Source organism: Mya arenaria, chromosome 7, assembly GCF_026914265.1.
Source record: "Mya arenaria isolate MELC-2E11 chromosome 7, ASM2691426v1".
NCBI lineage: Eukaryota > Metazoa > Mollusca > Bivalvia > Myida > Myidae > Mya > Mya arenaria.
Genome location: NC_069128.1, coordinates 35,999,181 through 36,019,166, shown reverse-complemented (window position 1 = coordinate 36,019,166; position 19,986 = coordinate 35,999,181). Strand labels below are relative to the sequence as shown.

At 32.7% G+C, this 19,986-nt stretch overlaps 1 protein-coding gene across 1 annotated transcript; it reads left to right on the top strand.

Annotated features, from left to right (window-relative positions):
- Nucleotides 1-12,956: 12,956 nt before the first annotated feature.
- LOC128241103 (cadherin-23-like) lies at nt 12,957-19,646 on the top strand. The gene is made up of 5 exons (XM_052958082.1): nt 12,957-13,065; nt 17,175-17,436; nt 17,644-17,771; nt 18,111-18,179; nt 19,396-19,646. The coding sequence occupies exons 1-5, from the start codon at nt 13,005-13,007 to the stop codon at nt 19,644-19,646; spliced, it is 771 nt and encodes a 256-aa protein (XP_052814042.1). The 5' UTR covers nt 12,957-13,004.
- Nucleotides 19,647-19,986: the final 340 nt, after the last annotated feature.

The window sequence follows — 19,986 nt, the reverse complement described above, 5'->3', positions numbered from 1 at the left end:
ATGAAAACATGTTTAGTTTATTGATAAATAAAAAAAGTACACGCATGTAAATAAAGAAAAATCAGATCGTCTTTTTGTCTTCTTATCTTTTCCGCAATTATATCCTTCATCAAAAAACACCGCAGAAATTGTAGGTATTGCATTAAATCAAACAATATAATGAAATAAAATTACAATCGACTAATCAAATAATCAAAGCGTCATTTAACATGAAACCTGCTGATAAATAACAAACTCGAAAGCACGTGGCAGTAACCAAGCAACCACCTCGGCCGAAGTGACTATCAAATTCGCGAGGTGTTTATGTGGTATTCATTATGAGTTTTATGACGTAAAATGAGTTGTTTAGCTTTGATTAATACATTATAAATTATTAAGACTGAGAAAGAATGAATGAAAAAGTAATTTGCCATATGACGGATTATAAATTAAGTGGACACTTGTGTCAAATAACAGAAGGTGGGTGACATATAATAGGAAATTTACTTATTATGAAAACAATTTGATATATTCGGATAGTATTCGAATACTTAATACGAATATCCGGATACCGATTTGGTATCCGGTTTCCATCCCTAGTATATACGGCTTTAATACTAGCCGTTTACTAATGCAGGCTCACTGACCATTACCATATATGACAAAAGTCGGAACGACCTTGACCATGACCACCATATGTATGGTAATAATCGTAAATAAGTTTTTTTCCGAACCAAACTAAATATATTTATGTGGATAGCAATTTCGCCAACAATACAGATATGTTATGCATTAGCAAAATGAAAAAACAACAAGAGTTTCTCGAGCTTAATACAGGGAGAAGAGGCCAAAAACCAAACAATATAACAAAGGCAATGTTGAAAGGCACATATCTACTGCATAGCACTGAACAAGAGGAACATTATATTAATCGCTTATGCCTCAACCTAAAGTCTACACATACATCAAGTCCACAGATACATCAATATATTTACTTCAAATTCATCAAAAAAAGGCCATTTGTACAACAATATATTAATCATATGTTCATAAACATAAAGGCCACAGACACATCAATATATTAGTCACATATGCATAAACATAAAGGCCACTCATTCATCATTTAGAAGACCGTCCATAGATAATTGTTTCATAGGGATACAAACCCTTATATATGTACAACTAACGTTTACATAATTTCATTTAACGGTTTCAATATCTAAATACAATGATTAAAAACATCAACCCTATGATGCGATCCATCTGTATTTGAAAACATTCAGTTAGGCATTAGTGTTGTCATAGTATTGATTATAACGCATTCCGAATGCTTGGCCTAAGCATAATTTCCGATATTAAATAAAGACTATGTGCATATTTATGTGAAGATCTACAAAAACAAGCTCAGTAGCCAAATGTTAAACCATACACCCTGTTTAAAGGCACAGGGTAAAAGACATAGAACACAGAAACAAAGAGTCACAACAAGAAACATGTATATATTGTAATTAATTCGATGCTTCAGCCAAATCGTTTCAAAACGTTATCTATGTTTCAAGCAATACTTCCACTGTGACAATGATGGTTGTTTGAGGGAAAGACAAATAAACTTCGTTTTCCTCCCTGTGACAATCACAACCAAGAGTAGGGCAACTTCAAATAATTGCTGAGTTTAAGTTATTTCTCTGTACGTTAAGATTAGGGACAATTATAAATGTGTTTAAGCGAGTATTTGATTATGCATATATATTAATAACCAACCTAGCCGTCTTATTTACTATATAAGTTCATGCGATTGCTTGCATTGCTTCAATGTACAATAGGTAGTCCACTTTGCCAACACCAAGTGTTTTAAATTAATCTTAAAAAATGATTTGTTTTAGATAAACTGTAGGCTTAAGTTAAACACACGAATGTAATTTATTACGGGATCGCGATCTAATCGGTCGTAATAAATTGTACTGTTGAAATAGTTACAACAAGATCAACGTTTAATAAAGGTACTGCTTAGCCATTTTAAAGCGTTACCAATTGATTCTCAATAGTATATTTGTAAGACTGCGCTAGTATTGTAAAATGTTTAAATTAGAATTGTTCATACTAGTAATGAGAAAATATCAAATAACCACAAACAGGCATACCAAATTATCAATGCGGAAAAGAAGCGTATGTATAACACATATTCATAGACTCGGGATAAGGCACTATAAGTGACTATTACGTAAGTTTTTGTAAGTTCCCATTGTCTTTTTGTATGTGCTTAAGTAAAGAAAATCACATTCATCACGATTCCTCGCCCGTAGTACCATCATTTTTAAAGTTATCTTAAATCATGTTGTCGTTTCTTTTCAAAAGAACTGTGGCAAAAGAAAAAAATGAAGCATTGTAATAAAATGACGCACTAAGCAGCTTATAAACAAAAATCTTTTTGGGCAATAGTGTAACCTATTTCTTATGATATAATAGTTCACAATCTAATTATAACCCAAGAAGCTAGTTAAGATAAACACGTAGAAAACTTCCATTCCTGAAATGAACGATCAGTCGGCATCTGTAAATATTTCCCGATGAACGCAACCTATTTTCCATGCTCGGAAGGCAAAAAACTTCAAAAAATAATAATTGAATATGTGATTTCTTGAATGTGTTGCTTTCATATGCGTTTCCATTCCACGATAACGTTTCAACTTAGGTATTTACAAATTATGTGAGAGTAAATTACTGAAAGATTTCCTGAAATTATATAAAATAGTTTGAACAATTCTGAAAATAAATAAGTATAAGTGTACTTATAATTATTTAATTGCGACATTGGTGTCATTATCGGGTATATGAACGTAGTTGGGCTGGAAAAGGTACCCGTTGAGTCCTTCAGACTCCCGACACATTGTCCGAATGACTACATGCGGATTTGAAGCAGCCCATTACCAGATAATGACATCAATGATGCAATTCATTTCTCAAAACAATGCAATGTAAATGAAACAATAAACGAATAGTGGTAGACCTAAGAGTTCAATAATTACAGAAATGTTCATGTCTGTGAATACATTTTCTCCTAAAAAATGTCTTTAATAATTACCACTTAAAGCAGACGTTTGGTAATTGACACAATTATTATGGGGACAAAGAAAGCATGAGTCTAACGAGACTTTCTTTTGAGTGAGTGAAGAACAATCGGACATAAATTGCCATTTTCCTTCGAAAACAACCTCGGATGTATGCCGGTTAAAACTTAGAATAAAGAAGAAAAGAAAAAAGCCCTAAAACAGAATTATAAAGATTAAATAAATGTACACGTGAATCAAAATGTAAAACTAGATAAGAGCTTAATATCACAAAAAAACGCAAGGCGAACCTCAATCTGAACTCATTTCACCCCATAACCGCAAAGCATGATTCAAACTCTTGCATGTTTGTACTTTAAAAAAAATGTTCTCTCCCAAAATGTGTTCGTTATGCTGTAGTATTATATTTTTTTCTTTTTTATCATGACCAAAGTTCTCCAAAGTCTGCAGGGGACAAACGGGATTCATTGTTTCGCAATTAGACATTATACATTTAAGCCCTTATATGTTTATACGTACCCAAACCTAACATTAGTTTAAAAAATAGTTTGTTTCAATTGATGCGAGTCCACTTAAAGGGATTTTGTGTATTGGTACAGGAAACAATAAAAGTAATTTTCCAGCATGTCTAATCTCTATAACGAGTGCATTTTGGACAATTTAATCTGATGTATTGATGAACTTATAATGCTCGTTGCAATCATTAAGATAATTTGTATTTAAAATTTGTAATAACCCCCTGAATCAACAAAGTTACATGCTTATCAAATATATTACTTGCTTTTTGTCATAATTATCAACGGAATGAATTTCGAATATATTGCGGCTCCTGCTAGCGTTTTCTGACGTTAATTCTACAATACTAAGCTGTGTCTACATAAAAAGTCATTTTGAAATAGCAACATTTAATTTAAAAGAGTTAAATACTTTACTTACTTGCACAAATTGGCTTGTCATGAGTGCAGTCTAACATATTTTGCTACTTTAATTATTGATAACAATAAAACAAATCTGAAACTTTAATTTTAGAATCATTTAGCAAAGACAGTGAACATTTCACATATACGTGCATTCTGGTATTGTCAAATTTCTTCTTATTAAGGAGGTGTTACTCCCGTTATTAATTGCATATATAGGACAGCAAATGAATAGTACCAGATTTAATTTTATCTGCTTTAGTGTCCAATGGATTTGATTACTATCTTGGGATAATTATTTGATAGGCTAATAACATGTCCTATAATAACAACTCAATATGTAGTCCTAATACGAAGTAAATGCTCGATATGTAGTCTTCATACGATTAAGACGCGCCTGTCTACAAAAAGTTATCTCTTCCCTTTGCTTTTGTAGCACCAATCACAAGTACTGGAGATTAAGTCTACCGCTGTTTAAGATGTCATTGTTGTATTTCATATGTACTTCATTTATAAACTAGCCAATTATGTTCATTTATCTTAGGCTTATTTCGCCCGTGTTTGTGAAAAATAGTTATTAGCAACGTATGCTATAGAATCGCTTCTCAATAAATGTGTACCCGGGTGCGTCCTTTGTCAGTGTACTTTCTGGCTTCGAAAAGTGAAATAGCAAGGATGGATTTCCGACGTGTGTCTATTTTACTGTCGGGCGTTATATTAATGATTTGGCATTGGAATTCGTTAATTATTTATGATTTTATTGCGTTTGTTTATAATAGTTAATACGTTTTGTACAACTACAAAAGTACATAAATAAAAAACAACAAACACAGAACAATATTTCAAACATTTTTTCACTATTTTTAGATATAAGTTGTCGCTATTTTTTATCGTGACTGCCAATTCTGAAGATTTGAGTATTTTTATTTTTTAGGATTTAATTAGAAGTTAAATTCTGAAATAGATTATCTTTTTTTGGCAACAAAAATAGTATTATTATTATTATCAACATGTACATTAACAACATTGCACTGGAGTGGAATACAGACTACCGTATTTTGCGATATGTATTGCGTGTCGATTTATGATTGGTATATAATAAATACAAATTCCATTGCAGAGCTACAGCCAAAACCGGTGCCAATGGAACAGCAACCATCACTTTGCCAATCCTTGATGTTAACGATGTACCACCAACCTTCTCGTCAGCCACGAATACCGCTTGTATCAACGACAACTCAGCAGAAGGTATTTGACACGTTGTATTCAAGATAGTTTATTATATAACTTCGAAAGTCATTTTATTTGTTAAGTTATAATCATGAAAACATATAATTAATGGCACTTTGTAGATAGTATACACACAAAGAAACACCGGTTATACATGCACACTTATTATTACAGATAAGCTTGTTACGTTCAGACTAAGGGTTTCGCTAATTTCTCCATATATGTTAAACCAACAGCTGCATGGATATACATCATACGTTTGAGAAATTATAATAATCATAGTACACAGGTAGATACTCTACGCCTAGAAATAATTTCAACATAAAGTACATTAATAGTCATATGTATTATTGATAAAGGTACAACACTTGGGACCTATACTGCGACTGACCTGGATACTGGAAATATTATCACTTACTCAATTGCTTGTAAGTGAATTAATATATGTCTTACATTTCACATAAGTGGCATAACTCAAGTCCATGTAACTTCTGGAGTTTAAGTAAAACGTATACACCAAAAAGAAGGTAGACATTTTTAATGACTTGCAAAGAGTAAGGTTTGTTTACATTCATATGGATATTATTTTCTTGATTGCTTCTGTTATTTGATTGCTAATCTGTGTTTCTTGAAACATGAAACAAAACAAAAAATGAAAACATCACTAATAATGGGAATTGTATAAATCATAACATGAAAGGGATGATGGCGCTTATAAATGTATTTGTTCTTGTTTTGTAAACGTTGGGACAAGTATGTGTTAGTGCACATTCTAAGGAGTAACTAGGTTTTAAATAAGCATTCAAAGCTTAACGCGAAAATAACGCGAGCAAAGAATGGTATTGCTGTTTTAATATTTGCGTATTTTTTATCTCTTGTTAAATGCGTCTCTTTGGCCTTGATGCCTTTCATTTAACAAATATTTGGGGTCCTGTCATTTCCTTAAAGGGTATTATCATGCTTGTTTGTTTCCAGCCGGAAACACCAACACCGACTTCGCAGTCGCCGGAACAACAGGCGTTATTACTGTAGCAACTGGAAAAACAACTTCCAAGGCTACCACCGCCACATACGTATTGGTAGTTAAAGCGGTCGACAATGTTGCAACACCGTTTACGGGATCGACAACAGTATCCGTGACCGTCGGAGGATGTGGCGGTACCGGGGCATTAACGGCACTCTTGTCTTTGATGTCTGTAGCAATGATTGCTACAAAACTTCTTTAGAAAACATATTTATTTATTGAAAGGAACACTTAAAACAATATAAGATTATAAGATATAATTCAAGCTTTAGGTGAACATGTCTTAGTCATTAAAATGTAGCCAAAACGCAGGTATACGATCAATTGCTTTAACGATATATCCATCGCGCTTTTAACATTTAAAATGAAATTCAATGTTCCTTGATATTAAGTACGATAATCAGATAGCAATACTTTATTCTTTCGCTATTTGTGTGCCTATTTGCTTGAAATATGCTTTTTTATCGATTTTAGAGTTCTGCTAGCTGTTAGATCGATGACATGTGACTTAATGCCATTCAATATTTGTTTTCTTAAATTGAAGCCATCTGCTTGTTTGATAGTTATAAATTTCAACCGATGTAATTAAGTAAAGGAAACCATTCTATCAACACCCTTAGACACATAAATCCATGCATTTTCCAGGTTAACATAAACTAGTCAAAGATAGACTACATAGCCATAAAACAGTCAAACAACTTACACCATTTGAAAAGCGGAAACAATTTAAATTTAGTTCATTTCATTTAAGGGTTTTTTCATTTATTCAATCTCTGAAAAAAAATCAAAATAAAACGAGGATATTGGAAAAATTCAATTATGATTTTGCTAATGCAGCAATGATTCTGAATTTTTAGGAAAGATTTTTAAAATATTTGCTGGGAACTAAGTCACACTCTCTAACAGACGTAGAAGATTTTATCCAATAAAACTTGAACAAACAATGTGTCTGTCTTATTCATTATGCATACGAACACTGTGTGTTAACAAGCAGTATGCATATAAGTGATGGGCAATCGATTGGATTTCATTATCGATTAATCGGAAAAAAAACAGTCCGTCTAATAAATCGAATTATTCGATAGTTATCAGAAAATTTAAAAGAAAACATGGTGTTTCATTATGCATCTGGTTACTAAGTACTGGTTAAAAAAACAATGACTGGCTTAAAAATGTAATAAATTAAAGAAGTGGAATATAAAGGTAATTTGTATATTGTTTTACCTTTTCCTGCAGACAAAAAGCACATTTATGTCAAATTGTCAACAGAAAATAAAAAACAAACAGTATTCGACTACCACAGACAATCGGCCCACCACTTATGAATACGTTATGCAAACACACGTTATTGTGTGAAAAAAGCTGCATACATACTCTATGAGAATAAATAGTTTGAGTTCAAAGCTGTTTGTTCATTTGTTATCTGCACAGTTGAACCTTGTACAGAATGTTCAAATTAAGCCAATATCATTACAACAGGCGATCCGATAATAATTTCTCACTGGTGATCAATGGAATGAGTGCTATGTTACAGCACACGAATGATACTAAACATGCTTTATTAAACCTGACAACGTCTGCGATAACTATATATCCAATGTGTATGCGTTTCATATTGTGTGGTTCTTGTTCCTAAAATTGTTTTATCTGGTAAGCATTTCATTATAATAAGCCACACGATTCTTGTCTACACGACATATAACGAACGGACCTTTTCGCTAGGATGTTAGATTATTGGAAACCGCAATTCCTCACAAATCATACAGAAGGGTTAAAGCTTGCACTTCTAGAAGCTTTCGTAGATGAATGGTGACCTTCACATTGAAATCGTGCTTTGAATAATAACCAACTAGAATAATGTTAAAGGAAAATAGCTTATACACTCAAACAAGTAGTTTGGTACCGGATTGTAGGACAATATATGTCTGATAAAGTACTTAGCTTTCGTATATCTCATTGTTTTCTATGAATAGTGAAATACATTTTGACAGTAGTTTTGTGAATGTACTGTCCAATTACTCTCTACTTTTTGTTTTAGCCCGTATTTCGTTTAGAAGAAACACCAAGGTATTGAAATACCTTTGTTGTCGAAGGCATTGTCGTCGTCGGCGCCATAGTTCGATCACTTCAACCTCCGCCAAACTCAAACTATTAAGATACAATAACGCATATGCGCTTGAATGCTCATTTTGTTAAGCTTAAAACAATTCAACGTCATGAACCCTGATCATTTTAAAGCCCTGCAGTAACTTTTACTTTGACATAAGTTCAAAACCATTATATTCCAAAGGAAATTTATACATAATTTATGCTACAAGATACTAAACAATAAAGTGTAACAATATCAATTACTCTGTTGTTGTTACTTTATAATAATAATAAATTTATTTCTTTTTCGTTTCACACCTTGTCTTCATTTTTATACGCCACTTTCTTTGTATGTAACCATAAAATGTCGATAGCAATTTCGCCGACAATGCAGATACAGGCTAAAAACATACAATATAACAAGAACAATGTTTAAAGACACAGATCTTCTGCATTATAGCATTGATCAAGAGGAAAACGATGTACAAAACAAGACAGACACATCAACATAGTTATCACATATGCATCAACAAAAAAACCACACATTAATGAACACAAAGCCCTGTCACATGCATCAACACACAGACTGCACATACATCAACATAAACCCCACACATATGCATCAACATACAGACCAAATATACATGAATACATTTATCAAATATGCGTCAACATAAAGGCCACACATACACCAATATATTTATCACACATGCATCAACAGAAAGGCCACACATACATCAATATTTTTATCACATATGCAACAACATAAATGTCAAACACATATCAATATATTTATTTCATATGCAACAAAATAAAGTCCATTTATACATCAATATATTTATCAAATATCCATCAACATAAAGGCCACACACACATCAACATATCTATCACATATCCAACAACATAAAGGCCACACCCACATCAACATATTTATCACATATCCATCAACATAAAGGCCACACATATATCATAATCATCAATGAGAAGTCCTAAAGTGCAATGATAAGTTTTATTAAGGAATGAAAACCCTAAGGTATGAAGAAAATAATGTTTTCAGCATTTTATGTGGAAGTTTCTATATTTAAATATAAAACATTAGGAACATCAACCCCATGGTGCACCTACATTATATAATGGAAGCGATCAATCTGTATTTGGAAATATTCAATTATAAGTTTGTGTTGTCATGGTGTTGATAATAACACATATCGAATGCATGCCTTGAGTGTTATGTCGAATAATTAGCTCAAGACTATTTGCATGTACATAGTTTTACATTGTTTAATGCTTCATCCGAGTCGTCTCGGTAACTATTTGTTACGTCCTCTTGCTTAATGTGAATGTTTTGGCACGGAGACATAAAAAGGTTTTAAAAGTGATGCTTTATACATTGTTTATTCAACGATGCATTACATGTATTAAAGTCTTTTATTGACAAACAATTACAAAATAAAAAAAGTGATATTGTTGTTACGCTGACCTACCTCAGTGCGTTGATTCTATTTATAGAAATTGATTATTGTTAAAGTTATTTAGGTCTTAATCTGCCAAATAATGCTTTGATTGTCGTTTTTACGGGAAGAATTCATAAATGCCATTGAGTGTCCGTTGTGTGCGTTGTTTTCGTTCATGTGACATTTCGTCAACAGCTCTAAAGGGACAGCTTCATAGCCTCTATCAGAAAAACATATTTACTAATGTCAAAGCTCATCAAATTGTTACTTCCCCATTTTAAGATTGAATGTTTTGGATGAAATTGTGTCATGTCGTATTAACCTGACACCGTGTGTATGTGCCTGTGTGGTAGGAAACCGTCCCCGAATCGGGTGCGTCTCCTGAATCGTTGCGGGATTTGCTGGAGACATCATATATTTTAAAAGGTATGCTGTTTATATATTTTGTATTATTGCTGGCACTATAAAGTACGTACTAAAATTGGCATTTTCTTTGAGGACATTTATAATACTAAATTACATTTTATTCTGAATTTTTTAATTGTTTTCGGGTGTTTTTTTGTATGAATATTATTGCTATTGTTTTAATACTTGTTAAGATGATAATTTTAATTTGATTGTTTTGTTAGACTTCTTTTGCAAATTATATCGTCTGATAATGATTCATATAAAATATTGCTTTTAAAAACTGACCATTTATTAGTAAGGCAATGATAAAAAAACCCAATTGAAAACAAAAACGTCAGAAATCTATCTATGAATTGAACAATACATCCACTGTGACGATGATGGTCGTTGAGGGGAAGGCAAATACACTTCGTTATGCTCCTTGAGATTTTGACAACCAGGAGTAGACATCTTTGAATAATTGCTAAGTATTAGTTATTTCCATTTTCGTTAGATTAGGGACGATTATAAATTTATTTGAACGGAAGAGTTGATAATGCATGTGAACTTAATACCAACCTATCTGTTTTATCAACAAACTGATATGGTTAAGTGCATAGTTACAATGAACAATAGAAAATGCGCTTTAGCCAACACCAGGTGTCTTCGATTAATGATATGTGTTTGAGATAACCTGTAAGGTTTTTTGAAGTCCAAAATACGAAAGTAATTAAATACGTGTGTACGATCTTATAGTTCATAATAAATTGTACGTTTGAAGCATACTGTTTTTTAAGGCTATAAACCTGTTTACTGGGAACAATTAAAACAGATATATAGGCTGAAGATTGCACCGAGATTAAATATGTGTGTGGGCTTTTGTTATGATGGCTCACTACCATTAAGTTTTGTTATTGCATTGCTATTTTAAAAACATACCAATCCTTCAGAAATGAATACTTGGTATATACCGCTAGTAGTATTAAGTATTTAAACTAATAATGTTTTATAAAATGTAGACTATTTAATAACCACAATTAGAAATTCAAAAATGGTCAACACGAAAAAGCAGCTTAAATCTAACACTAAAGCCACATATACATGGACTCTAGAACCACGTACGGGTGTGAAATTTGTAGATACAACGTAGAAAGTATCGCTGTACAAGAGTTTTTTATAATACGACATGTCCGTGCGAGTCCCTGACAAGCAGATTTTTGGTGTGTAAATTGACAAACATTAGTGCAAAAGCGATGACATGGAATATACGCATGAGTAATTTGTGGCATTCACAAAGACGTACTGAATGGGATCGACGGGCATGCTGAATATGTGTCTGGTTCGAATGTATGATTCTGATCCCCGGTGATATCACCGAATTCCCAAAGTTGTAAACATCGCCGTGGGTTAAACAATCTTACGGGACCGATCTATATAAGACCTAAGAAAAACGTTTGTCATATGAACCAAAACATTTACAGTGTACGATGCAAAACAATTTAATTGTCTTTCCCCATATTTTAGAAAAGCAATCTAAGTACTATCATGAGACGCTTCATTTTTAGATACTATCTTTTATTATAGAGTAGTTAACATTATATGTAAATTGCCGGGTTCATGAAGTTATATCCGTTTCCCAAAATGGTATATGGCAAATCGATTCAAGTGATAAAACATAGTGATTGAGTGATCGTAACCTTTAAGATATGTTTTCAAATCTTGCCATACGCATACAGAACATTTAAAAGTACATTTCGCGGTGCATTTAAAAAGGAATTGTTGTCCATTACTGACTTAGTACGCTTGAATAGCAACCTTTCCGTCTTATATTAACAACATTAAGACATTGAACAATATAGTATGTATATAATAAGCATTTATTCGCGTATTTTGAAATAGCACAAAACTTCGGGTGTAAAAAAATAAATAAAATACGTCTTTTTATGGCACCACAATTTGTAGTCTTAGGAAAACTTATAGATCTTGGTTCTTTGATCAGTGTAGACGAATACAAAATGCTCTAAATTACTCAACTCCTGATATTTTTCGAATTCATCTCAATTATAAACTTGCCTATCATTCAGATGATTTTATTTTTTTCATAATTATTTGTTTAGATAAAACTTTTAGTTTTAACAACGTAGATACATGAACAAACACCTGTATACATATGAGTTTTGAGTTCAATCTTGCGTAATGAACCATCAAATAGAAAAAACTAAATTGCCACCTTGTTTTTTATCTGCTGACCTTTCATTGTCTTTTTCGGATTTCAGTTAGGTCTGGTTTAAAAAAAATATTTCTATAATTAAAAATCAATTATTTAGAAACTAACGTTTTAATTTCTTATTATGGACAGCAAACAATTAGTTACAATTACGTATCTGAATTCAAGGATATGGATACAGCCTGAAACAAATAGAAATCAGTCGATAAGCCAACCGGTCTATAGCAATGTACAGTAAAATGAATACGGATATTAATGCATATTTTCCTCTTTTAAGTTCAATGGAAGCTTATCACATGTCATTTAAGGACAACTAGATGTGGAGTCATCATACGATAAAGACGGGTTATCTTTAAAAAGTTATCTCCTCCCTGTGCTTTTGTACAACCAATCACACGTACTTGAGATTGCGTCACCCGCTGATAAAATGTCAATTTTGCGCTTTAAATGCATTGTATATATACACTTGCCGATGCTGTTACAATGTTCAATTATCTTAGATTTCATTTGTCAATGTGTGTTAGTTGTTGTTAGCAACGCACGATCATAGAGACGCCATTATATAAATATGTAACCGGGAGCTTCTACAGACAGTGTTATTTCCGACTACGGAACAATAGAAAAGCAAGGATGGATTTTGGATATGTTTTTATTTGTCTGCTTGGCGTTCATTCCCTTATCCAGAGTTCTGGTATGGACATATTAAACATTAATATTAATAATTTTGAATTGGAATTTGTTGGTGATTTCATTTAACTTAAGAGTTTCATAACATTGTATAATAATAAAGATAAGTGTTATTACAAAGGTACACAAATTAATAAACTCATATTATTGTTGATAAGGTGGTGTTCACTTATATGTTAGCAGAATATGATTTCCTTAAGATGATCATCGTTAATAATTGGTTGGTAAAATACCTCCAAAATAGTTACAAGGTAATTTACTAGGAATACTATTACATACGTTTTTTTGCAAAATTAAAGCATACATATGACAAGAATATGACAGGAATGCTCTGCTATGGCAGGTTTGACTTCATTTAAAATGTATATGCATCCATCCTGTTATTCTCGTTTTTTTTTCATTTTTACCATTTTCATCTTTCTATATAATTTCTCATTGTTATTTAATGCTTTCAGTGATTTGGCATTTCTTTTCCTTATTTTGAACCGAAAATGAAGAATTTCATTTGCATATTTATTAAAATGTTTGTTAGCGCTTTTGGTTTTTCATGACTGTATATTTTGAAGCTGATATTTGGTATTGGTTAGTCTTAATTTGTGTCCTTATTTTTAAGATTTGATTTACAAGTATTATGAATTTAATTGGAAGTTATTAATGGTGTCCTCTTTGGCGTCAACGATACATGTTTCTTATAGCATAAGTCTTTTGTTACATTCCATGAAATACTTAAAACATAATTTTCCCAGAAATATTCGGAAAGGGGTTTAAATCCTTTTATCGAGATTTTATTTTTAGACATAATTTGTTCAAGTGATTCGATCAAATTATAGTAATTTACAGTTTGATATAAAGATATTTCCCCGTCTCCCAGTTTTTGTATGGCAGAACATTAGAGTGTTAAAACTCATTTATTGACAGCTTGCAACTCTCAAAAAACAATTGATATCTGTTCCCATCTTTCATTTGAGGTCGACCATTTTGAAAAGCGTTAGTAACGCAATAGGAATGAAAGATAAAATGCTACAAAAATTCCGGTACGGAATATTACAGGATTGGCTATCATAGCGAAATTGCAATTCAATGTCTCTTGTCATGGATAATATATATCCCTTTTTTAAGAATTCTCTTACATTGTTGAAAAAATCAAGTTTAAATTCAAAGTATTTAAAGGGTGATATTAAAGACATATATTTTAAAGTGTTTTTAATATTATCTTGAGCATACCATTTTACTTTAGAGCAATACTTATAAACTATTTTGTTTTACACTGAAGGAACGGTAAGTTCGATTTAAAGAGTAAGATAATGAGCAGACAACCACAAATACTGTTTCTTAATGAAGATTCCTCATTTAGCCAACTTCAACCTTCACAAACACCGTGTATAAGCTCAAATGGATATGTCGCATTGTTGGCATATGATTTATTTGCCCACTCTGTTCTGTGTAAGTATGCATGTTTTCCATGTGGCAAGATATATATCCTATTTGGTTGTTCGTTTTGCGAAGTGGTTAGTGCACTCGCTTCTAACCTAGGCAACTCGGGTTTGATTCCCGGTCTGGGCGCATGTGAGTTGGGTTTGTGTTCACCAAACCGGACTAGTTGGTTTCCTCAGATGATTCCGGTTTCCCCAACAACTCAGGACTACATTCTCGTAAAACAGTGCCAACAAGTGTGATTTATATGTTGTAATTACTTTTTACTCAATCGTTGTAAAATAATTAAGTTTAAACTAAGCTAGTGTATGATGGCACTGACAATTAGTATTGATTGCAATGTTTGATGGTAATAACACAATGCTTATTACAGGGAAAAGCCCAGTATCAATCATTAAATAGTAAACCCTGTTTCGACTTGGAAGGCTTGTGCCCACAAGACACTGAACGAGAGACAACAAATCAATAAAAACGCATCCAGTTCACACATGTTGATGATTTATTGCTAATATATTGCACTCCGTTTTTGATAAAATACGAGAAACTAATTTGGATGATTGTTTGTTTTAGTGTAAGATCGCAAAGTATTTCACCGAGTGAGGCCAAAAGCTATAAATCGTTAATTTTGGTGTTCACAAGGTATACTATATTATGATCTTACACTGAAACGAAAACGTTTTCCTTTTATAATTTGCGTTAAAGGGTATTTAATAAAGTAAAGTATAATTCATATTGTTGTTGTGGTTCAGAAAGGCGCGCCAAATTGTATGCAACATCAGGTTATTTCGGAAATAATCTCGTTGAATTTGTGGCTAAGCACTCTATGCGTTGGCTTTGGCCTGAAGAGCGGTATAGAATTTCAAAACAGTGACAAATATCAAAATGTTATTTCACTGTTTAAAATATCGAATATCAATTCTATTTGACTGATAAACCACTGGAAAACATCAACTGATATACTTTTATACGTGAAGACCAGGGAACACCGTAAATAAGTTATAATAATTATATAAGTGACCATGAAGGTGTTGCATATTAAAGAATTATAATACACAAAATTGAATCACAGCATCGGAACGTACACATGCGACAGTTTCATAAGAGGTCAAGCATGTTCAACGACATCGACGATAAAAACCATGATGATGACTATATAAAACATGGAAACAATGCATCATTGTTCAGAAATTACTCAAAAATAACTCTAAAAAGAGACAACTTGCGTGTTTAATTTAATTCATTCTATCCGGATATAACATACAATTATTAATAACTATTACATATACTTGCATGTGTATATGCTATCCAAAGAAGTACACAAATTCGTTACGATGAATGAAAAAGTGGCGTTTTCACGTAGTTGTATTGTTAAGCGTGCTTTCATGATATGTCTTAAATAGTAGGCAAATTACAAACAAATATAATTATTTTGGATGTTTTCTTGGTATGTGTTATACATTTTAAGAGCAATGACATATAAAATCAGTTCCACATCAAGTATTGTCTCATTTTCAGGCCACAAAACAAACAATTTAAAGACAAATCGTGCTTTATCTAAAGAATTCGCAAGGTCATCTCTTGAACGACATTACGGAAAAAATCTTTATGATTTAAAAGTTAATTTAAAAATTTAGTGAGTGTCTCACATAAAAATGGTATCATCAAATGCCTAAACTGACCTAGCTCTTATGTTTCGAAATCGATATTATAAGTGATCAGAAACAAATATTTAAAAAGCGATACGTATCCTACGTGGATTAATTAGATGGCCCTGTAGTATGCAAATAATTATAACGACCAGACTGAGCTGACACACTTTTTTATTTATTTTTAAGCATAACAATTTTACTTGTCCATACAGTTAAGCATACTTCAGTTATCTGAACAGGTTCAAACTTTGTTACAAACGAGTTTGCCTGCTTTTTAAGGGGGAACAAAGCATTTAGTGTCCCTACTAATTGTGCTACTTATAGAAATATTACTTATAGTAAATAATTTTTCAGTCAACACTGTTTTACAAACGCTTTGATTTGAATACAGTTTAGAGAAAAAATAAAAATAAGACTATCTGTTAACTTGTTAGAATTTGCTATATCTGAATTTAATGATTTCCAGAATTGAATTGAGATCCAACATGCCTTATTGACGAATCGTATCGATAGTTAATGTTACGTTCGATTTTATTAGTCGTTTATTGGTGGTCGTAATGTGCTAGTTTTGTAAACAATTCATACGACTAGGGTTATTGGATTTGTACATTTTTGGATTCTCGATAAGAGTTCTGCCACTTGCTTAATATTAAGATCTCATATTGTAGAGAGTTTGTGCTAGTTAATAACGGGCCTGACATTCTTGTCGACGTTGCAGGTTTTAGAACTTTACGCAAAAAAAATGAAAGGATAGCGAATAAATATAATTTTGCTTGCCGTACCTTGTCGTTATACGTATATTCTTTATTGCATTATGTATTTGTCGTCATAGTTTACTTTTTGTGATTTTTTACATATCTTTGAACACATAATGACAATATATGTGTCCACATAATCCCATAGTATCTAAATAAAAAATAAGCGCGTGGGGATTTTCTAATCCTATCACAAAATTGTCTTAAAACCCTTAAACAAATCTATGAATTTTCTACCAAAATATACTAAGAATACGAATAAATGTTTTTTGTAGATGCCCAAGTCACAGAATGGACGGCCCCTGCAAGTATCACAGGACCTACAGGGTCGGCTAACGCCACAGCCATAGCAGAAAATGTTGCACCAGGAGCAATTCTCTTTAATGCAACAGCAACATCAGTAGCAGCTGTTACGTACTCCTTGACTGACAACGCTGGAGGAAAAGGGTCGATCAATTCTACAAATGGTACTGTGACTCTTGCGAAGGGACAAGCTATTGATTATGAAACGACTTCTTCACTGAAGTTTGTTGTTGTGTACGTATAAACATATTACAAACGCCGCCAAAATACCGTATCTTATCCTAACTACTTATTACATATACATATGTAAAAAAAATCAGAATAAAACATACAATTAAGATTAATCATCAGCGACTAGACTTTGACGACAAAAGCACAACCCAACAGGAGAGAGAAAACAAAAGCACATATGACATAAAATACATACAAATTGCATTGCAGAGCTACAGCCAAAAACAGTGCTAATGGAACAGCAACCATCACTTTGCCAATCACTGACGTTAACGATGTACCACCAACCTTCTCGCCAGCCACGAATACCGCTTGTATCAACGACAACTCTGCAGCAGGTATTTGATACATTGAATTTTGTATTATATTAGTTTCGATAGTCATTTTATTTGTTAAATTATGATCATGCAAACATAAAATTAATGTCCCCTTTAAAGATGATAAACAAAGAAACACCAGTTATATATGCAAACTTGTTATATGAAGATTAGCGTGTAACGTTCAGAATATCTCTTTAGTGGTTTCGTTCATTTCTCCATATATGTCAAACTGACAACTGCATGTATATATATATCATACGTATGAGAAATTAAAATATAAAAATCATAGTACACAGGTAGATACTCTCTTAATAATTTTAACATAAAGTACATTAATAATCATTATTATGCATAAAGGTACGACACTTGGGACCTATACTGCGACTGACCCGGATACTGGAAATATTATCACATACACCATTGCTTGTAAGTGAATACATATACTTCTTACGTTTCACTTAAGCGGCTTAACTCAAATCCATGTTTCTGCTGGAGTTTACGTAAAACGGTTCCACCAAAGGAAGCTAGACGTTTCTAATGACTTGCAAAGATTTATTTGCATTTATATGTATATTACTTACTTGATTATTTGATTGCTAAACTATGTTTCTTGAAACATGAAAAAAAAACAGAATTGAAAACATCATTAATCATGGAAATTGCATAGATCATTATCCTTTAGACCACGTGATGTTTATCTACAGTCGGGTGGTCATGTGACCGCGAAAAGGAACCTCTTTATATATTTGTAATGTCAGAGGAAAAGCACAAATACTGTTTAAGTATCTTATCAATAGACCACCAGCAACCGTCCTCAACATTCACTCGCCCATAAAGTCCCATCAATATGTCGACCTTAAAATCGACATGTGATGTGAAAAAGGTACCCCACCCGCAAATGCTGGAAACTGTGAAACAGCATTCAACGAAACTCGTCGATAGTTTATTCCATTTCTGTGGTGAATGACAAAATTTCACTTACAACAGAAATGAATGATCTCTTTGCCGGTGCAGTTCTGAACATCCAACACTATCAACATGAATTTAATCGATTTAACATGTGGCGATTGTTCGTAAATACTCGTTATCTTCAATCATGACCTGTGTACAGTACTCTGTGACTTGCGGAATAATTGTAATATCATCATATAATGTTTGGAAACTGATCTAAGTTTATGCACATTTAAAAGCGTGTTTATGTTTTAAATTGATATTGACGTATTAAAATGCAATGGCTTTGAATATGAACGTATTGAAAAAAGTTAAACAGTTTTGAGAACTATTTTCGCCTCATCCGATAAATTCCTCCGCCTTGCCAGATAAACTTGCTCCATACACGGCAATAACCTAGCATTTATTCTATATTTACTTGAAATGGATGATGGAGTTTATAGATGTATTTGTTCTTGTTCTGTAAACGTCGGTACAAGTATATGTGAGCACACATTCTTAGAAGTATTTAGGTTTTAAATGAGCATGCATAGCTTAACGCGAGCATGACAAGAGCAAAGAATGATATTTTAATATTTGCTTTTTTTATCTCGTGTTGAATGCGTCTCTTAGGCCTTGATGCCTTTTATTTAATGATATTAGGGGTCCTGTAATTTCCTTAAAGCGTATAATCATGCTTGTTACTTTTTAGCCGGAAACACCAACAACGACTTCGCAGTCGCCGGAACAACAGGCGTTATAACTGTAGCAACTGGCAAAACAATTTCCAAGGCTACCACCGCCACATACGCACTGGAAGTTAAAGCGGTCGACAATGCCGCGACACCTTTTACGGGATCGACAACAGTATCGGTAACCGTTGGAGGATGTAGCGGCACCGGAGCGTTAATGGCACTCTTGTCGTTGATGTCTGTAGCAATGATTGCTACACAACTTCTTTAGAAAAAGTATTTATTTCTTAAAAGGAACACTTAAAAATGAGAAAATAATTCTTGCTATAGATTACCATGTCTTAGTCATTAAAATGTAGCCAAAACGCAGGTATACGATCAATTGCTTTAACGATATAACCATCGCGCTTTTAACATTTAAAATAACATTCAATGTTCCTTGATATTTTGTTAAATATTCAGATAGCAATACTTTATTCTTTCGCTTTTTTATGCTTGTTTGCTTGAAATGTGCTTTTTTTTATCGTTTTTAGAGTTATGCTTTATTATGTTAGATCGATGACATGTGACTTAATGCCATGCAATATTTGTTTTCTTATATTGAAGCGATT